Source organism: Echiichthys vipera (assembly GCF_963691815.1).
Source record: "Echiichthys vipera genome assembly, chromosome: 7".
NCBI classification, from domain to species: Eukaryota; Metazoa; Chordata; class Actinopteri; order Perciformes; family Trachinidae; genus Echiichthys; species Echiichthys vipera.
Genome location: NC_139832.1, coordinates 14946152 through 14968420, shown reverse-complemented (window position 1 = coordinate 14968420; position 22269 = coordinate 14946152). Strand labels below are relative to the sequence as shown.

General features: G+C 41.0%; 1 protein-coding gene across 1 annotated transcript; it reads right to left on the bottom strand.

Annotated features, from left to right (window-relative positions):
• Nucleotides 1-3331: 3331 nt before the first annotated feature.
• LOC310949313 (potassium/sodium hyperpolarization-activated cyclic nucleotide-gated channel 4-like) lies at nucleotides 3332-16550 on the bottom strand (the record flags this gene model as incomplete). Its single annotated transcript, XM_083916716.1, has 8 exons — nucleotides 3332-4890; nucleotides 5724-5888; nucleotides 6966-7206; nucleotides 8169-8315; nucleotides 10047-10265; nucleotides 11253-11414; nucleotides 12158-12581; nucleotides 15901-16550. 8 exons carry the CDS (start codon nucleotides 16548-16550, stop codon nucleotides 3332-3334), a joined length of 3567 nt encoding a protein of 1188 aa, XP_083772842.1.
• Nucleotides 16551-22269: the final 5719 nt, after the last annotated feature.

The following is a 22269-nucleotide window of genomic DNA, read 5'->3' as shown; positions in this document are numbered from 1 at the left end:
GTGATTAATGTTTCCTTTTTTAATATTTTGAAATTCCTTTGCGTACCACCACAGAGAGCTTGAGTACCACCAGTGGTACAAGATCCACAGTTTGAGAAACAGTGGTGTATATGATATCATTGTATAATAATAACTCATGCATTAGTGTGTTCATCACTTTAATGGGGTGAAGGTAGGGCTAAGCCTTAGTATAGGCTACTGTGGGGTAGCTTTGGATTTTCCCACCAGAAATGAATCAATAATGCATAATGTTACTTTATATTGTTAACCTGAAACTGTAAAGTAACCAGTCACTAAAGCTGTTAGATAAATGACAACAACATTTCCCTCTGAAAAGTAGGGGAGTAGAAATATCAAGTAGCATTAAATGGAAGTTTTCAAATAAAGTAGAACTACCTCTAATTTGTAGTAAAGTACAGTACTTACTATTGAGTAAATGTACTTAATTACTTTCCATCACTGGCCATTAGATAGCATTGTGGGGAGATGACAGGAAACAACGGACAGAGACTTAAATGGAAAAATTACAGACAGTTGTGGCAGATGTACTCAATACCTTTTTACCCTAGTAAAAGTTGCACTCCCATGCTGTTGAAATAATGTTAGTAGTAAAAGTTAGTAGTCCTGCTATGAGGTAATCTTTTACTTATAATTTGGAAAACTATAAGCATAATCCAAAATACATAGCACAAGAAGCACAAATGTAATATGCATAATATGCTCATCACTTTTAACGTTGAAGCTGGTAAAGATGGAGTTTATATTTTGACTTCATACACTGCAAGGTAGCTTTGGAATTTCATCAATAACACATCATAATTTATTAGTCCATTATATTTTGTAATATTAATCTGAATCTGCAAAGTAACTACAGTTGTCAAATAAATGCAGTCTAGTAAAAAATACAATATTTCCCTCTGAAGCAGTAGTAGCAGAAAATTGAAATACTAAATTGAAATACAGGGAGATACTTACTACTAAGTACAAGTATCTCCCTGTCCGGTACGACAGGCTGAGTCAGTGTCTTCCTCCAGATCTAAGTTCAAAACATACCTTTATCACATTGCCTTTCCTGATTTCTCCTGATTCTTTATATATGTGTGTGTGTGTGTGTGTGTGTGTGTGTGTGTGTGTGTGCGTGTGTGTGTATATAGAATATTCTGTTTTGTTTTTACTATTTTTATTTTATGTAGTTCTGTTATTTTGTTATTGCTGTGTTTTTACTTTTCTGCTTTTATCTGAAGCTCTTTGTAACTTGGTTTGGATAAATGTTATATAAATGAAGATATTATATCAGAAAGATATTACTTGAGTAATACTTGAGTAAATGTTCAGCACTCAGACTTTTATGTAATAATGCAATCTTCAAAAGAGTGGAGTTATTAAAGGACAGGGAACAGTTATCAACTCCATGTCAGCAGATAATTTGCTTTGTGGTGAAGTCCCGTAGCTTGCACTCCTGGCTGTTTTGAATGATGGCACTGAACAACACCAAGCGGCTCTCAATTCATAATCCGGCTTAAAGTCTGAAACTTCACCAGCGTTTTATCAGATTCTCCTTACATGCCACTCTCTACTCTTGAAAAGAAATCAACAGTTGGGACGAGCATCGTTGACCATATGTTATTTTATTGCACTGAATTAAGTTGCTAAAATAAAAATATGCCTAACATACGTACATAGGTGATGGAATTCTCAGATTTGTTGGTTAAAAGTCATCAAAAATGAGAAATAAATATATAAATAGATGAATGACAGACACCGCCTCTCCTACACACACCTTTAAGTTGAAAGTAACCTTACACCCGAGCTGAAGCCTCCGGCAGGTGGTGTGGTGGCGCGGGGTTGGAGGAGAATAGTAATGAGGGATTGATCGAGCCCATTGGCAGTGACTGGATAGTGACTGATAGTATCTCTCTTCCCTCGGGGGCGTCAGAGTCAAAGAAAACCCTCAGGTTCAGTAACCAGGCAGTTAAAGCCACCGGACGGGATCCTCCTACAGTTTTGACCTGCTGACCTGCTCACAGTTCATTGCCGGCCACAGAGAGAGAAAGAAGAAGCATCTAAAACACATGAACTTGATAACAAGTAGAACGATCTAAGAGTCTGTTTAAAAAAAAGCAGTCAGTGATACCTCTTATTGAGTCAGCATAGCATCACAAAGCAGCAATTGTTCAACAACAGATGTCAAATCTTACAATCAAATTATGTAAAATCAAAGAGGTAAATATGCAGCAATATGACCCATCAGAGTTTCTTGTTAACCACATTTCCAAGTAACTGCTTTTAGCCCTTTGACTGGTGCAAGAAACATTCAGATCAGTCTCAGTGCATTGCTGGTTTCCGGATGTTCGATTATCCACACACTCTCGTTTTAATCTGTTCTAACTAAAAACAGAATCTCACTCAAGTGCTTCGATTCACAGTACCTTTGCATACCCATAAAAAACAGAGATTATTGCATACTATGCTGATGGCACACAAACAAATGTTCCATACCCAAGGTTTTGTCAGACTGAAATGAGTTGACATCAGCCTTCACAGTGGAAATGTGCGTTGTCTCTGAAACTGGTTGCATTTCCAGTACTCTACAGAAAACCATCATCACCCTTGAGTTCAACACTTTCAAAAATGAATCCCGCTTCTCCCACTCAGACAGACAAACATTACATTACATTCATTACTTCAGTTCTTTGAGTTTGATCTGATTTATGTGACCCATTTGGGTGTGCAATATTGCTGAAACGCTATCTTGGAAGACGTGCCGTCATCAAACCATTAGGTGATCTCTGAAACGAGCAAAGTGCACAGTCTGTTTCTCCTCGAATCTCTTAGAAACCTTGCATTCACACAACACACTCTGTGGTGGGAAGGGACATAAAAAAGGACAATAATTTTTGGTTTCAACCATAACCGGATACAGTTGTGGACAAATTTCCAACTTAACGAGTGTAGCTAAAAGGTTACACAAAAATGAATGGACAATGGGGTTTAAACAAAATACTTCAAACAAATCACACGGTGTGGTTATAATACAATACATAGAACAATTGATATTTTCATGAGGTGATATACAGTATATACCCATCAATAGGTTTGGGATTTTATTACAATATTCAAAGATGCAATATCCTGTAAAAAAAACAAAACATCATTGTCCATAATTATCCTTGATCCATTCAGTCTGATTAAAAATGAAACAACCGATATTCAATCTGTTTGGTATAACACACCCTCCAACTTAAAATTTGACAAAGTAGTGGTTACCATAATGCCAAGCAGGAGGGGAACTCCCGTTTGTTCAGGCATTAAAGGAGGGTGTGTCTGAACCTCACAAGTTGGATGGAAGTTTGGACTGTTTGTGTTCGGTCTCTAACATCTTAGCAGGGGATCTAGTGTGCGGTGAGTGAACGCCAATGGACTCGTTCTGAGGTTCAGGCCCTGAATGTGTCCGACTGATAGGAGCAACTTGACCCGGGATCGGGCTGTATGGTTTACTGACAGCTATGGGGGAGGAGAAGGGGCTGGATGCCCCTGCCACCCTCTCTGAGGAGACGCTCATGGCCAAAGGCCTTTCCTGGTGTATAGAGCTGTGAGAGCCTGAGATAGTCTTTATTTCCTGGGTAAAGAGATCCACCGAGGACTCAGCCCTCTCTTTGGGGGTCCAGGCAACCCTGGAAGGGCATGAGGTCTGAGGGGTTAGTGGGCTGTGAAAGTCCACAGCGCTGGGGAGCTCACTGTGGTAAACTGTCCTTCCTTTCACAGGGCTCTGTATGCTGGGACTGTGGACAGGAGGCGTGTAGCAGGGCGAGGCTTCGGCGGAGCCATACTGGGCCAGGGAGGCGAGGGCCGAGTGCTCAGGGAGAACCTGGGGGAGGAAAACGGATTGGAGACCTGCGAGGCTTTGCTGTGCCAGAGAGGATGCGGCCCCAGCACTGACCGAGTAACCTGGTTGAATAAATCCAGTGGAGGACCGAGTGCTAGTGATGAAGGGAAAGTATGGAAAGTTCCGACCACTGGATGTCACGCCCGCTCTCTCATGACTGTACCCCATCTGCTGTACGGTGGCGTGAGAGGTCTGCTGCAGCTGGCTTAGTATGGGGCCGACTGAGCTGGAGATGAGAGGGTTTATGGTGGAAGAGGAGGGGGCTGGGAATCTCCCTGACAACCTCCCTGGCACCCCCTGCTGGAGTAAACCTATCGGGTGTGGTGGGGTGGTCATAGCACCGTGGAAGGGCTGAGGGTGGAGCTGTGCAGAGCAGGCATAGGAGACAGTGGCCTGGCTGATGGGGAAGACTGAGGCCATGCCAGAGTGGGGAATATGGTGCGGGATCTGGTGCAAGGGCGGAGGGGCCAGAGGCTGCAGGCCACTGGTGAAGATGGGCTGGGACGTCTGCGTGGGTGACACAGGCCCAGTAGTGAGATGCTGTGCCCTGAGGGACGCCAGTGTGGGAGTCTCAATCCCAGATCTGAATAGGTTGGAGCTGGCAGGAGAACTGGGCCCTGAACCACAGCCACTGAACACGTTTGCTCCAGCATGGACTCTCTTTGGATGGCTGGTGGGGTCCTTCAGGGGGGCCGGTGTCAGAGGATGGTGGAAGAGGATGGAAGGCAGCTGGGGGTGGTGGGCTAAGGCCAGAGCAAGCGGGGTGGTGGCAGCAGCCGCCTGGAGCGGAGCCTGAACCAGCGGGGCCCAGATAACCGGGGTGGGCGACGGGGGAGCGGGGACGTGGTGTAGGCTCTGCGGGCTGGACTGGATCAGCTGCGTGCACTGGGCCATGTCACGGTCATGTTGCACTATTCTTTGGATGATCTCGGTCTCTTGGAAGTTAAGCGTGCCTGAACTTTGGTGATGCTGGACTTTATTCTGAAGAACAGAGTTCCGCTTCCCTGTTAAGAAAATACAAATAAGGTCACAAGGACAACTCATCAGCACCACAGCCTTGCCTCTCTTAACTGGAGGGTTTAAATGCGATAGCATAACATGACATATCTACATATCAGCAGCCAATTTACATGGGAGGCGTTACAATGGGCAGTGTGGCTGAAACAGTAAAGACAGAGTGGGATCCAAAACTCCGTCTAGATGAGAGCAAAAAATTGTTAATTAATCCACAGTCCCTTGTATAGAAAGAACTTGATAAGACACTTTTAGTCACATTTAGAAAATGGTGCTGATGAACTATAAACTTCTACTAGAGACTCAAATGGGCATGTATTTCTTTTAAATCGCAACCCTTAGTCCTGTCAGTCCTCCAAACCATTACAGAGTGCAGAGCAAAGACAAAAATATGTGAGTTAAAATATGGACTTTTCAAATTTAATTTGGTTAATATTTTATGGATTTGTTTGAGTATACAAATTATTTGTATTGCATTAATTCATTCATGCATGATTATTGATGCATTAATTATGTTTACCTGATTTACTTAATTAATTACATTTAATTTGTTGAGTGCAAGTATTTCTTTTGATATTTCATATTAAACGTGACATGTTCTGTGAGCAGATGCAGATGCCGTCACATCACTGTAGGTTTCTCAGTTTCTTAGTGTACAACCAATAACATATAATAAAATATGATTCCTCTTATTGAAACTAGACCGGCATCAAATGTCATATATGGAGAAGAAGCAAGCAAAGTGGAATATAAACGCTAAGATAATGAAAAATAATTGACCGTAAAACCTGAATGTGGCTCTTATATACAGGTTTTCTCTCACCTATGCGGTCTAGGCGGTCCAGTGCCACGGTCTCAAAGGCCCTCCTCATCATGGGAAACTCCTCCAGCACCTCGTTGAAGTTGTCCACCGACAGAGAGTACAGACGACAGTAGTTATCTGCTCGCACGCTGGCTGTCCTCCTGCCCCGGGTCAGCAGGCAGATCTCTGCAGGGTGGGAGGGGAAAAAAAGTTGAATTATGTGTACTATTTCTTTAAAACACGTCCTGCGTAGTGCAAGTCAGAGATTTGTTTTTAATGGGTAATTAATATAAAGTGATATAGGATGATTTTTCACTTTTCCCATACAAGTTGTGTGATACATTACAACATTTCTATCATGTTAGATCCATTCACAAAAGGAAACGAAAAAATAGTATTATTAGTGTGAGACGATAAAACATGAAAAGACTCATGCCTCTGAACCCCACAGATGGAGCACTTAATGCAATTTCTGCAGCTTACAGTTTGTCCTGACCTCATCTGTCGTGCCAGATCAGAAAAATAAAAATAATGCGGCATTTAAAAAAAAAAGTAGACATATTTTTGAGGGCAGACATATTGAGGATATAGACACAAACACACACAGACTCACACACTCGCTCTCTCCCTAACACAGTTCCTGTCCTCATTTTCACATCTGTGTTTGTGTGTGTGTGTGTGTGTGTGTGTGTGTGTGTGTGTGTGTGTGTGTGTGTGTGTGTGTGTGTGTGTGTGTGTGTGTGTGTGTGTGTGTGTGTGTATATGTGTGTTCAGCTTTGCGGAGTAGCTTTAAGCCAAAATATAGAATGCTTCATGATTACCATATCATTCTTGTGTCAAATATGCTCGAGTAAACACTAAAATGTGGTTATAAATACTTGTTTGGGTTGTCAGAGTACACCACTTGACTTTGCAAATGCAAGTAAATTAAATTATATTTTTATACTTTCCTGGGGGGCGACGTAAAACAAAAGTTGTGGATTCCAGCCTTAAATATGGCCTTATCAAAAGGGGGAAAACCCCACAGATGGAATCAAAGATCGCAAAGCTTTGCTCCTCTTAGTCCTGACCTTTTAAAGAGATGATGTGGACAGTTTCTCCCAGCTGTAATATTCAGGGAAGTTAATCTGCTGAGTGCCAGAGCAAAAATAAATCAAAACAAATCATCCTATCAGCTCCTTCACATACATTTAAACTGACTCAGTGCCAGCCAGAGAATATATTAGCATGCAGTCCACACCGCAGGTTGTGTGCAGACATTACCTCCAAAATAAGAGCCATCGGACAGCTTGGTGTCTATGCTGCTCTTGGTGATGACACTGACGACGCCGTGCTGTATAAAGTACATCTTATTGCCGATGGTTCCCTCTCTGATGATGTAGTCGCGCGGCTGGAAGACCTCAAAGCGCAGTTTGGTCAGCATGGAGGTGACAAAGTTCGGATCAGCGTTGGCAAACAGAGGCATGGAGGCCACCAGCTTACGACAGTTAAAGTTGATAATCTCCTGCAGAAGACACAAAAAAAGTGTTTCAGATATAAGAGTTGAGGTGTTAATACTTGTGTACATTTCAATCATTATAAAAGCAGGGCGGTTAACGGCTTAGTGCTCTGTTAATGAGATCCTGTGTCCTCATAAAGTCTCCAGCCATTACTAATCAGATTACATGACTATTAACATTATCGTGCAAAGTAAGAGAGGCATAATAATTAACTGTAAACCATTTACATCGAGGATTCTCACTTTATTAATTCACATAACTGCAGCAGAGAAAACAATATAAATAAATAATAATAATATAATAATAATAACACAATTCCCCATATTTAGCATATATACACATTATATTAAAAAAAATTATTGGGTTATGACAAAATACTGTAGTTGTAAACAGATATAAGGACATTTCAAAGTAGTTATTAGTGCTTAGTCATTTTTAATAAGCAGATGTCCTATGAGGAATAGTATTTTATACTATTACAGCTGTGTTGTACCACATTTATACAACAGCCTCCACTTATTGATGCCCACAGCTGGGCGAGTTATAGTTGTTGAGAAATACTTTTATATCTGCTAACATCTGCATTATATGTTGTGTAAACTTTTAGATATTTTAGTAATCTTCTAGTATTTACTACGTATAAGTCTGTTGCTGTCTATTGCTTTGCATTTATGTTTGTTTTGTTTATTACTGCCTGTCTATCTGTTTTTTTTTGTTCATGCAAGGTGATCTTGAGTTTTATGAAAGAATAAAGATAAATAAAATGTATTATTATGTATTGTTTTTTTAAACAGTGAAACATTATTTATGCTAAATACTGCTTATACATTCTAGGCAGAAAGAGTTAAACTCAAGTGTTTTAGTTGGGATAGACATTGAAGCCAACATTATGATGTCTCAGCAGTACACAACAACAACAACAACTACAACAATAACAACAACAACAACAAGGTAGATGACTTCTGACCTCTCGCAGTGGCTCATTCAGCTCCTCCAAAATGCTCTCCTCGTCAAACATCTTGCCCTGATAACGGTGTTCGTAGTAGTCGTGGATCCTCTGGCGCATGTCGGCGGGGAGCTTGTGGAAGGACATGTACTGCTCCACCTGCTTATACTGTAACAACAAACACCAGTCCAATGAATACAGTCATAATATTATTCTAATATTAAAAGTATTTAAGTGAACGACCGCCACAGAAATACTTGCGCCTGTAAGTGAAATGTAACTGCAAGAGAAAATGCAAAGTCATGTCAAAATGAATATATTAAAGTGATTGATGTGTTGGCTCAGAGGTGGACTATAATGTGTCTCATTATGTTAACAGTCAACTGTCAGGCCATCTGTGAAACCTGTCCACTGAGTGATGTTGTGCCTCTGTCCCATCTGACAAATACAGTTGCACTCTGCAGGCTGCAGCTAATAACATTAACTACTGTGTCCTTCAGCGGTGTACTCTACAAGCACAGCACCACGAATGGGCCGTGTACCCAATCTATGTGAGTTATGTCCTGATGGAAGTCGCTGTACTGCTATTATTAATTAGTTCTTTAACTCTCTCCAGTTTTCTTTCTTTTTCTGTGTTCACAATTCACAACAAAGAAAGATTTATGGTAGATGAGTGAAAATTCGCGCAAATACTTTATACGTATCATCGTCACCATTTAAACTGAACTTCGTGGAATAAGTTTTTAAATCCTGAACTTAAATGTCACCACAATATGAGATTTTTATTCCATGATTATTGTCAGGGGAAATATCACTGTTTTCACAATACGGTTATTAATCAGGGAATTTATTTGGCTCTATGGAAGGAAAAAGACACACAAGAACTGGAGTCTTCCTTCAGGTAACTAGCCTCCTTTATTGTACCTCGAATTGAGCATCAAGGGATGATGATGTTTAAACAAATTCACAGTGTTGGACCCTTTGCAATCACTTTAGATGGCACGCTTTACAAATCGGATATCCATCTTCTACAACAACTCTATGGTCATGTAAAATACACACACCATGCCGATTTAAGGCTCTTTGTTTAACACTTCAAGTGTGTGGCTTGCAAGATTCGTTTCTACAGGGCGACAATGTATGCTTATTAGTCTGGGCCTTCTCAGTTCATTTTTGATTTCCAAGGCGTCTTATCAACGGTGCAAAATGCTTCTGGACACAACTGGATAGACTACAACCAATCAAAGCAGCAAAACGGCAATGCTGGCTCAGTGGAGAAGAAGTGGGTAAGAAACGTTCTCACATTACAGCTAAGCAGTACACTAACATGTCTTAATGTGAAATAGGTAACACAGTGACAGAATAACGAGTCATATTTGATCAGCGCTGTCTAGTTTCACAGTTTGACCAGAGTTCCGTGAGCCTGAAAAACTGCGCTGAACAGACCTGCAGACTGGTGAGCTGTGAGTGTAAAATATGTCTGCACGGGAGAGGAGCAAGACGTACGTATCTCCCAGAGCAAATTAAACTGAGTTTGGCAAATTTGTGGATTTCAAGGCTACATCCAGGAGGTTACCCAGAGCCAGCTAAATCACAATCAAAAAATAATTACAAGTAAAAGTCCTGCATTCATAATCTCTTCATGTGCTTCCAGCTCCATCTTTTTTTTTCATCTTTTTTACTTTCTATTTGGGAAATCCATGTTAAACAAAATATTAATCATAGCAGACTAGTTTTTACATAATTTATAACATGTCTGGAGTGGGATTTTAATAAAACTGTTAAATAAATGTAGTGGAGTACAAGTTTAAAGTAGCATAAAACAGAATTACTCTCTTCCTTCTAAAGGAAGATGATTTTCTTTGTCAAATATCAGCCATGCAGATCAAAAACACCAACCTTTTCTTGATACTGCCTCCTGGAGGAGTCCAGAGACTGAATGAGTGCAGTCGCGTGCCCCACAAACATGGCGAAGCAGGTAGCGCCCACAATCATGCTGAGGATGGTGAGCCACACGTCAGCCATGCCAATAGGGGGGTACAGGCCGTACCCGATGCACAGCATGTGACTCATGGCCTTGAACAGAGCGTAGGAGTATTGCTGACCCCAAGTGTCATTCTGTAAGACACGAAGAGGAGGAAAGAGAAAGTTTATCAGCACAACATTAATGCTGCAGCACACTTTTGACAGTTGATTCCCAAGACCACGGGAGACGACACCTTTATTTTCCAAATTTGTTGGCTTTGAAGAACCCTACTGAGGAGCTCAAGTCTATTACAAGTGCCAGTATACCTATCATTATATTCTATATTCAGAGCTGTAACTAATAAAGCTCCTTTATAATATTTGAACATGGTTATGGCTGCACCTAACGAATCTTTTCATTATCAATTAATCTGCCTATTGTATTGTGGCACAAGGTGATGTGTTCTAATATCTTGTTTGATATTTGCTTTTCTATCATGTATGACAAAGAAATGAGGCTGAAACCCAGGGAATGTTTATGTTGTGTTATGTATATGTAAATGTGTTTGCTTAAAAAGTGACTGCAACGATTAATTATTATTAAAATAGCTGCCAGGTCTGTCAGTCGACTAATTGTTGCAGGTTTGAATATGAAAACTGTCTATAGTTTTAAAGCCCCTAAATTTCTATTAAATATCAATAACAAAAATAGGAAGTTGAAGTTTGAAAAAAAAAAAAACACCTTTAAACATTATGTATTTAGAGTTTGATAATAAAAAAAAGCTCTTTAAAGCTCTCAGCTCTTCTGCTTCATCAGGACTCTGTGTGTGTGTGTGTGTGTGTGTGTGTGTATGTGTGTGTGTGTGTGTGTGTGTGTGTGTGTGTGTGTGTGTGTGTGTGTGTGTGTGTGTGTGTGTGTGTGTGTGTGTGTGTTGTGTGTGTGTGTGTGTGTGTGTGTGTGTGTGTGCGTGTGCGTGTGCGTGTGCGTGTGCGTGTGCGTGTGCGTGTGTGTGTGTGTGTGTGTGTGTGTACAATACAAAAGAAATCTCTCATGCCAAACAACTAAAATGATTCTAACTTGGAAGAAAAGTCTGTGTTCATGCAGGACCCCATTATTCATAGTACAACTAGACCACCTACCACCATCTTGTTTCTAGTGACCCAGCAGTCGGCAGGGAAGTCCTGCAGCATGGGAACCAGGAACTGCAGACAGCCATCCCAGTGACACAGTAGCAGCATCATACCAATCAGGTTCATGATGCGCACCATGGCACTGGCCAGGTCATACGTCATATGGAAAACCTGTGACACAGATTATCAGCATTCATGAAAACTGAATCAAGGAAAACACATCTCACTGTACATAAATGTATGATATTCCAATTCTCTCACGCAATCAGAGGATTTGAAATATACAAAAGGTGCTTTGTTGGCCGATGGACACGGGGGTCCTATACCAGACAAGGCTGTTCTTAATCTTCTATAGACCACCAGAGGCTGTTTCAATGTTATGTAATTATCTGCAGGCAACATTAATGGCCTATGGGGAGTGCAGCCAGTTGGAATTATAAAACTGAGATAATGCAGGAAAATATATGTTATGATTGTGTGTGAGCTTCAGAGGGGAAGTAACAACGAACTCTAAAGCTTTAACAATGTATACATTTGTTTTTAAAATACACAGTACTTTCCAGACAAGGTTACTGCTAATGCAAGGGAAACATTTCCGTCAGAGGAACGATTACGATAACTTTCATCATTTATTAATCTGTTTGTTCGATAATGTTGCTTAATCACAGGCTCTCAAGGCATTGTGGTAACTTTAAATTACTTATTTTGTTCAATCAGCATTTCAAAACCCAAATATATTCAGTTTACTATTTAACATAATGGGGGCTGATGTTTTCTTTCGCTTTTTTTCTTTAAAAATACTGCAGATTCATTTTCTGTCAAGTAATTGCTGTACTAAACTAACTGTTGCAGCTCTATTAGTTAATTTGAAGTCTTATATGAAGGTCGAAAGAGCCTGTCCCTGCAGGATCTACCTCTTCCCACTGGTGGATGTAGCGAATCAGTCTGGAGAGGCGCAGCAGCCGCAGCAGACTGAGGATCTTGGTGAACCGGACGATCCTTAGGGCTCGGGCCGTCTTGTAAAAGTCTGAGTCGATGCGTGTCTCCACAATCAGAAAGATGTAGTCCACAGGTATGGAGGAGATGAAATCCACCACGAACCAGCTTTTCAGGTACTTGATCTTAATCTGATGCGGGTCCAGGATGATCTCTGTGTTGTCCTCCTTCACGATGCCTGTGCGGAAATTGAGGACCAGGTCCATGAGGAAGAACGTGTCCGAGACCACGTTGAAGACGATCCAGGGTGGCGTGTGCTCGTCCTTGAAGAAAGTTATACCCACGGGGATGATGATGAGGTTTCCCACCATCAGCAGCAGCATGGTCAGGTCCCAGTAGAACCTGAACCAAATGGACACACACATAACTCATGTTGTAGTTAACAGCAAGCCAAAGTCTTTTAGGGGTTTAAAAATGATATATACATTTTTATGTCTTTTGTTGGAGATTAAAGAATGAAGAAAAGCAAAATGGTTCCAGTTACTAAATGCTTTTCTTTGTCATATATTATAGTTAACTGAATATCTTTGATCTACTGGGAAATTATACAATTTTTGTACATTTTACAGACAAAATGATCAATCAAGATAATAGACACCAGATTAATCAATAATGAAAATAACTAGAAAACACTCGATTTCAGTGCAATACGGGCCTTCTGGCCACAGAGACGGAAAGGAAAATTGGTTATAGAAATGTATCTGATGAGGAAGTATTGATTTTCACGACTAACTAAATCCTAAAGAGTCAGCATCAGAACTGCTTTGATCTATAACTGCATGAAAAAGGGGCTGCATTTAGTTGTTTACAGTTAACTCACCAAATTGCTTTTTTAAGTATTGCAAAACATTGACATTCAAATTCATAGCTTCATTAAGAAATCTATCAAATATGTGCCAACAGCTAAATACAAAATAGTTAGTAGTTACCTGTAGGGCTGTCGCCAATGGTCATTTTTTTCAGGCTGAATGACTTATTTCCAAGAAATGTATGAGCACATTTCTGGTAAACACAATATGTAAAGTGGTGCTTTTGCACCATTTGTGGAGAAACTCAGTTTAACAGATCTGTCAATGAAATCAACTGACAGATTAGTCAACAAAATCAAATGAGTGCTACTTATCTGACACCATACAGACCTGTGAGGACACAGGCATTACACCTCTTGAGGGTACTTAAAGAGTATGTGAGGCAGCATACAGTAGCCGTATCGAGCTGAATGCTTGTTGTAAGGAATGCAAAGGCCTCACCATCTAGTCAACAGGTATAATTAAAAACTTCTGCTCATGCCTGACTGAGAGTAACATTTTCTGGGCTCAAATGAGAGTCCAGGAACAAGGCGTCCAACGGTAGAGATGTGTTTGACCTATTCTAGCGACTTACAGCAAACCTTCACAGGAGAACGTCACAAAAAGAGGGAACCGGTGAGGACATTGTGGCCATTTGTTCTAATCAGCTTTCTGTTGTTCCCTGCCAAACAAAGCATTTGCATTCCTCTCTTCATCTGCCCATTTCTCTCTGTGGTGACACACTGGTCCTAATTGCACTTCCCCTCTCTAGCTAAATCCATCGTTATCTCCTGGGAATCCATGTCATCTCCAGAAGTCAGCTCCCATCAGCCAGATGTTGAGTAGTTAGCATTACTGCTCTGCACACGTCACCGTGCTGCAGTACCCTGGAACAGCTGGACCGAAAAAAAAAAAACCTGCGGGGGGACAGTGCATTACTGCCCCTGCAGACCATCTAGATTGCTCATCAGCTGACTGTGCACGCAGCATTCAAGCAACAAAGATAAGACAACTTGCTGCTTTAATCTGTTACCATAAACAAAAGGCTGACTGTTGAGGGGGTCTCTGGGCCTCTGCTGGTCCAGAGAGGAATCTTGCATTATTTGGGTCAGAGTGCAACTACATTAAAGAGCATGAGAGCACAAAGAGATGGGAGTTACAAGCAAAGTGAACACAAAAAGGCTTAAAATGGTGAAAGAAGCTTAGATCAATCAGGACAGCTGAAAAAGGGATCACATTTGTACTAGAGATACTTATCTCTTGCTGCCAGGGCGCAGCTGAAGCACAACAGCCTGCATGCAGCTCAGTGGCTTAACACACACCTGTACTGTGGCTCAGACCCACCAGCAATCATATTAACCATATTTACGCAGCGTGCCAGTTAAGTATGTCTCCTGCCGTGTCCACGCATAGCTTTAATAAAAGACAGCAGTTACTTATGCTATGAACAACTCAGAGACTGCGTTTCTAAAGGATACAAGGAGAGGTTACACTGTGCCGAGCTGATGCCCAAGTGGTCATGGAAACACGCAGTATGTCAGCACAGAACTGTTACAGTTATCAAAGGAGCGTAGAGTGTTTGCAGGATTGGTCTCGATCGTGTCTCATAAGACAAAAGTAATCATACGGTTTACAACTGTAACTTAAAAAGGACCTGCAGGATAACATTTTCACCTTAAGAGGCCCAAAACCCTGCTCCTGCTCAAAGTGTGACCCAGACCGAGCAAGAAGTAATGACACCTCATACACAGTTAACAGCTGGGTGTCCTGATTCCTCACAGCAGAATTTTTTTTTCATTTCAACCTCTCTTTTTCCATCTCTCTCTCTGTGTGTGCAGCATTTTGCGGCGTGTCCCCTCCCCGTCCACACCATCTCTGCTCCATTACACTAATTGTACTCTAATAATCTCCACTGATGTGTGCTTCTAATATCTCGAATGGTTATGTTACCCTATTTTGATTACCCCATTTCCAAGCCCCTGCTGCACTCTCTGTAATCCATTGCCCTCGCTAAATGATAAAAAAAAAAAAAAAAAGTGTAATTCAGATGAGTGCAAAAAAAAAAACCTGCAGTGACACACATCGGAGCACAACTGGTCGGTGAAAATATGATGACAGTGGGCCTCAAGGTTAAATGTCATGAAAATCCCTTGATGGCGGTGATGAGCAGAGTGCTGGTTTGCATGCAGCGTGCAGTGAAATGTGAAGTGTGCATGTATGATGGTAAATTAGGGAATTACAGTTTGGTAGCACAAATCTACTTTATAGATGGAGAATAACGTGCAGACAATTGGTTGATTAGATTACATATAGCCTATTATTGTGTGAATACAACTGTACACTTCTCTGAGCCAAAAACAAAAGAGGGACTTATATCCTTCATATGTATATGTGTGTATGCCAGTCACTGCGCTTCTAAGAGGATTCGATATGCAAGTCAACTCCTTTATGTTACATCAAATCTTTCTCTGTAAAAATAACCTGTACAATAGTGGCTAAGTCTTTAGAGAAGGATCATTTTGAGAAATTAAGCCATTTATCTATTCAGGTGTGAATGGTTTACTGAAGCTCATTTTATGATACATCTATTTTGCACAGGCTGACCCTCCTAACTGTTATGTTATGGAATTATCATCACCTGATCAAAGAAAACAACTCTGTTATATAGGGTATTGGTGTGTGCTAGGTGTATAGTGGCCTTATCCTATTTAATGGTATTTTATGTCTCATCAGGATCAGGCTTTTCCAGAAATGATGAGTTTTCCTGCATTTGTATACCAAACAAGCCTAAATGTGTGCCAGGGTCGCTGCTTTTTTTTTCTTGTAGGACACCACTGTTTGTAAAGAAAAGGTTTTTCTGTCACATAAATTACCTAAAATCACTGTACGGGTGGATTATCCAGAAGCCAGCAGACTTTACTCGCTCCCTCTCATGCTCCACGGCCCTCTCGCTCCCCAACATCCGCAGGGAGAACTTGTTGACTCCCGGTTGGAGCATCGCCCCAAACTGCCGGTGCATGAAGCCAGCTTGGTACAGCCGGTCGTCCTCGGGTATGATTTGCTCGGTACCCTCCAACTTGATGAAACTTGACTGGTCAAACACAGATTCTTGCCCGGCTGCGCCACTCAGACCACCCGTTGCCCGCTGCTGGGCCCCGGGGCTTTGCTCACCGGGGTAACTCTCGCTGACACCTGCCTCGGGGATGAGGCGCCGATGCTCCGCTGGATCTGACCCGGGAGGATGCCGCCCGGTGATGGAGGAGATGCTGCCCCTAAATAAACGACAGTCCCCGTTCAAGTTGGTCTTCACAGTAACGTCCCTTCCCAAGTCTTCGCTCCTGGCCTCCTCAATGCTCCTGTAACTGCTCGTGGGAGACGGAGGGGACAAATGTTTTAGCCGAATACTTTTCCTCTTAGTGTCCTTGTCGCCGTTGTCTCCTTCGTCAATCACGAAGGGCTTTTGCCCAATGTTTTGCGGCAAGCTGTACAGCCGTTTGCGCATGGAAGACTGGAATCTTTCCATTTTGAGGAAGCTGAAGAAATACGCTTTAAGGATAGCCCGTGGAAACACAGGGATGAATCATGAATCTCATACACTTGAGGTGCCACTGGAGGCAAAACAGTGACGGCGCATCCTCAGGACAGGTTGTATATTATTTGACACTTGGGACGTGCCTCTCTCCTCCGGTTCGAACATTGAGATGCGTCAACAATATGTGGCCGCTTCAATCCGACGGTCATGTGAAAGCGGTGAATGGGAATTCCGTGTAAATCCAGGTAACCACACAGCGTGCAGACGAGAGCGCATCAGGATGCAGCATGCTGAGCGTCGGACGTGCCGGAGTGGGAGAAAGCCGCCGCTGCTGCTGCTGCTGCTGCTGCTGAGCTCCTCAATGACAAAGCATGATCTCCACCCCCCCCCCCCCACACACACACACACACACACACACACACACACACACACACACACACACACACACATACCCCTCCAAGGTGATGCCACACACACACAAACACACACACACACACACACACGCACGCACGCAGCTGGCACATGCATCCAAAGAGCGCTGACATCAGTGACCCATCAGCTTTCCAATAACGTGAATATTGATGGAGCTGATCCCCCCATGCATCATCAGCTTCATATAAGTTTGTCGTCGGGCCTGCATACTGCAGAAACAATAGCCTACTGTGCCAGCCAATTTATATCTGTTCATCCATGAACTGCGTTTATATAAGCATGTATGGTAGATTATAAATAGGTTTCCGCTTTTAAAAAACAAATAATTGCATGTAAATTTAGGCTACACGCGCATTAAAGGCACTGCAGACTAAATGTCCATCAATGTGTTTTCAGTTACACAAAAAACTGCCACTCATACGGTCTTATGAAGGTTTAGCGCAAAGGAAGACTGCGCATTGCACTGATGCATCAGACACAGTATCCGGGATTCACATCCTGACAATTTTGGGGGTAAAAAAGTTTGCGAACTCGGCGCAGACATGGCTCGTTGGTCTAGGGGTATGATTCTCGCTTAGGGTGCGAGAGGTCCCGGGTTCAAATCCCGGACGAGCCCAAGTTTTAGTTTGGGTGATACATTATGTAAAATACAATCTAGGGATAGAGTGAAGTGTTTTAAAAAAGGACTGTTGGACAAATACGGCTCATGTAATTTAGAAATTAGAATAAATACATTTAATAACATTTGTGATTTGTGATATTGGGTTATATAAAGAACAACAAAGTTGACTTGACTTGCAATTGTATCAGCCCTCCGGGTCAATACACTGCCTATCTCTAATCACCTGTAGAGACTGTATTTTCTAATAACTAACTAACATAACTGATATGGTACAGGGGTTGAAACATCTCAATTGAACAGAGGGATTGATTTTGTCCACATTTACATCCACACATCTTCTGATTAACCTTTGAACATACCACTTGAGGAGAGAAGATTGTGAATAATGTTCTAATACTTTCCTTGTTAATGGTGGATATGTTTCGACCTTCATCACTTACTGTGCTGATAATGCACTGAGGTACAACCTGGCAGACGCGTTATTACTCTCAGTGTCTATGTTTCATTTTTATTCCCTGAAGAAGCCATTTTAAGTCATATAGCAAAGTAGTGAAATACTTTCTGGCACTGACCAACATGGAAAATTAATCTGTTGAAAGGTTGTTGACAGCTGTTGTTGCATTACTGCTGCGATGCAAATTTCACCCAATTGATTTAAACCATGCACACAGCAAAATATTACAGGAAGTTGTTTTTTTTCTGCCTGTATAATAACAAATCGCTATGTTTAAATCAAAGTAAGTATTCACACAGTAAGAAAAACAATAAATCATGAATAGCACTTGTTTTTGCATAGATAATTGTTTTATAATAAAGTCGAATTGTGAGATACACAACCCTAACTGCACCATACCAAGAGGGGTTTCTAATATTTTGTCCGTACCTTTTAGAACCGCTAGATACCTGTATGTTCTTTCGTTGACGTGTTGCTGCCAGCTTTTATGTCAATGGGAGTAGACTAAATATAGTTATAGTTTTAACTATGTGTACCTTACGTGTTATGCAGTGGCGATTGCTCTAAGACTAAGAGAAAAAAAAGTCACCCAAAAAAAAATTGTTGAAATATGGCGTTGATCGTGTTTCACATTGTCCAGCAAAGATCTATGGATGTTCTGTACTGCAAGAAAAGAACTGAGTCTCTTCTTGCTTATGTCAAAGAGAAGAGTACAGAGGGGGCTTTCCAGGGAGTCAATGCCAAAGCAGCAGATCTCACATTGGACCCACGAACTTAACCCCAGAGAAAGCGCCGTCTCTCACAATTGCAGGATCCCAAGGAGCGCTACAGAAATCTGTACATGGCCATCCTAGGCAATCTTTCAGAGCAGATACCTCAGCGTTTTGCAAATTTGGAAAGCATGCGCTTCTTAGAATTAGTCAATCCAGGTACATTTGATGAGATGAGACAAGTGTTTCCAGAGGAGGCGTTTCAGACTGTCCTGAACAGCTATGGTCAGTTCTTTGATTCAGGGAGACTGAGGTCTGAACTTCAGGTCCTTCATTCAAACCAGGACTTGCAGGACAACAGGGGAAAGCTGTGTGATTTATTGCTATTTCTGAAAGACATGGAGTTGGACAGACCAAAGCCTCAGCTGTACAAACTGTAGTCATTAGTAGCAACAGTTGGAGCTACATCTTCAGGTGTAGAGAGGAGCTTCTCCTGTTTAAGGCGGTGCAAGTCTTACACCCGCAACACAATGGGCCAAGGCCGTTTAAGCAGCCTAGCTCTGCTGGCCATTGAGAGGACACTGGTCAAGTCCCTGGAAAAGACGCCTAGTTGGTACGACAAGGTCACCGATAATTTTCTTAAAAAGGAACAAAGGGTAGAGTTTACATATAAATAAACAAACACATTTCTGATGTAGGCCAGAATAATGAACTTCCCCTCCTTGAAAGACCAGCAGCCGCCACTGGTGATTTGTATGCTATTTTCACTTTATCACAATGTTCTTACCGTCATGAAATACATATGTCAATTGAATGATTTTAACACTCTTAAAATATAACAATTCACAGAATATCAAAACAGTTGTGAATTTCAACATGCGGGTGGCAAACCAGTAGCAGTCCTCGTAATGTTAGATACAGTACGTGGCCATAAAGATGTTATCAAGCCTCCAGTGCACACATACACAGAGGAACATCATGTGTCCAGCACATTTGACACATGTTCTGGATTTTCAAATGAGGGAGAACAATTTTAAGTGGAAAGCCCATACCAGACAGAGCACGCTATTCAAAGCAGAATTTTTTTATGTTGTAATGTGTTACGTTGTACAACATGTCTAGAGTGGATCTTTTAAAGTAGAATCAGTCTGGTCACAGAGGATTAGGATTTTATTAAGATCCCCATTAGCTGATGCAGAATGTCAGATACTCATGCTGAGGTCCACACAAAACATAAAACATGACAATAAATGAGACAAAATAACCAAATGATGTTAAAATCAGAAAAAAAACAGATGTTTTGTTTATATGCACTAGATTCATAAGCACTAAATATACCTAGAAAGTCACATCTTACAACATACTCCTATACATGAAGTAAGGAGGAGGAAAAGGAGGCAAGCAGCAGAACAACTCGAATGAAAATCTAATGTGTGAATTCATTAAATATACAATTATAAATCTTTCCAACAAAGTTGAAATCAACCCACTAAATATGTTAAAGACAGTCCACTGGCCTGTTTAAGAACTAGTCCATCAGATTTATCTAAACTTCACCTGACTTCTCATTACCCGACTTGGACGTTAATCCACACAGACAGAACTACAAATCATTTTTGTCAAAAGTTGTGTTCCAGTTTTTTTTGTTGTTTTTTTACCAAAGTCACAGATGTGTCCCTGCTCTAGAAATGGACTGCTCTCATTACTGGAGAATCTCACAGACAGATTAATCCAGGACACCATTACATGATGGGAATCAGCTCTAGACAATTAAAAGACCAGTTTTAAGGTATGGAAACAACATTACAGTATTTCATTACTCTCCAGCTGGTAATAGTTAAATGACAGGCCAAAATGGGACCTGACCGCTAGTGCTACAAGGCAATAAAATAGCGCCCCCCTTTGCTGTACTGCTGCAATTTCCCAATGTGCTGCCCACTACTGTTTGAGAATAAAACAGGAGGAAAATACACGTGGTTGCCAATTTATTAGGTATACTGACTAAAAGCCAGATGTAGGTAATATTATATACATATTATTTATATATACACACCCAATTTATATTTCATATTATATATGAGGGTATTATTATGGCTAATATTATGAACACCTCTCAGTATAACATAATACAATTCACAAGCCTGATAAACCCCAGTCTCCAAACTCATCAAGACAACACCTTCATTAAAGATCAGTTCTTTGGCAGGATTGTCTTATTGGGACTGCTTAAGTTTAAGTAGGTGGTCCTAGTAAAATAAGTGTATACCGTTTTTCTGTGCCTTAGTAAAACCCTGAAATGCAAAAGTGCACACAATCATGACGGAAAAATACTGTAATTGCTTGGTACAAAGGTTTAACATACTCTCAATTGCAAATGGAAATGGATCCATTTCATCAATAAATTGGTCTCTGTTCAATACCTGTGCTAAAACCACAGGGCCGCTAATAGTATTGAGAATTTGGAAGTTTGTTCTTTTCAAGCCCATCAGGATTTTGGGAATACTGGGGCAGATGTTTTTCACCTCCATCTATCAAAAATCCCAGAAAAGAAAGAATTAAACCCTGGACGCTTGCAGTATTACATTTTCCATCTTTTTACATTGGATCTGGAGCTTACTTGAAAAATACAGGAAAGAAAAAGTGTAGTATGAGAAGAGTAAAATCCCTGTTTTGTGCATACATTTGGTGCTACTCAATGCACATTGCTTAAGAGAAAAAAAAGAACTGTAAATGAGCCTCAGAGGCTTTTTTCATCCGTTATCGTTGGCCAGATGTTAAAAAGAACTCCAGAAGTGGGATATCAAGTACCTGTTGTTTTTTTTAGAAATCTCAAGTCTTAAGAGATATTTTTTTTCTGGGATTTTCTTTATCACCGAGTGAGGATATTTAATCAAGGTTTGTTGATCCTTGTTCCTCAGATGTGAAGTTCATCCTCATGTTAACCATGTCAAACAGCTGTGAGTCACTGAATACCTCACTAGATGGCAGTGTTCTCAACATGCTCATGTTGTCATGCATTCTCATGGGACGGCCTGTGCGCTTGATTAATGGTACAAATTAATGTCACGATTGTCACAAAAACACTCAACAGACACATTTTATTTTTGGAGATATTTATTCTTAAAAATGAGTCGGGGATCTTGGAATTGCTTCATGTGTGTCAGTCCTGACGTTGGCTTCTTTTGCCGCCTCGCACGTCAGCTGTCGAGAATTCATGCAGCTGTGTAGTATGCCATCAACGCTTTACGGTGATCCTACTAGTTTAAAGCTTTGTCACAGAGAAATCAAAAGCTGCAATGATTTTCAATATATTGATATGGATAATAATTGCATAGGATAATAGCCATGCTGTACATACACATACTTATAAAATAATATGTTAGAATGATTAGTACAGATTTCTTAAAGTAGGTTTATACAGTTTTTCATTATCCTCAACATTTAAGTGCATCATATCATATGAATAGACTTTATATTAACGGTGATCTGATA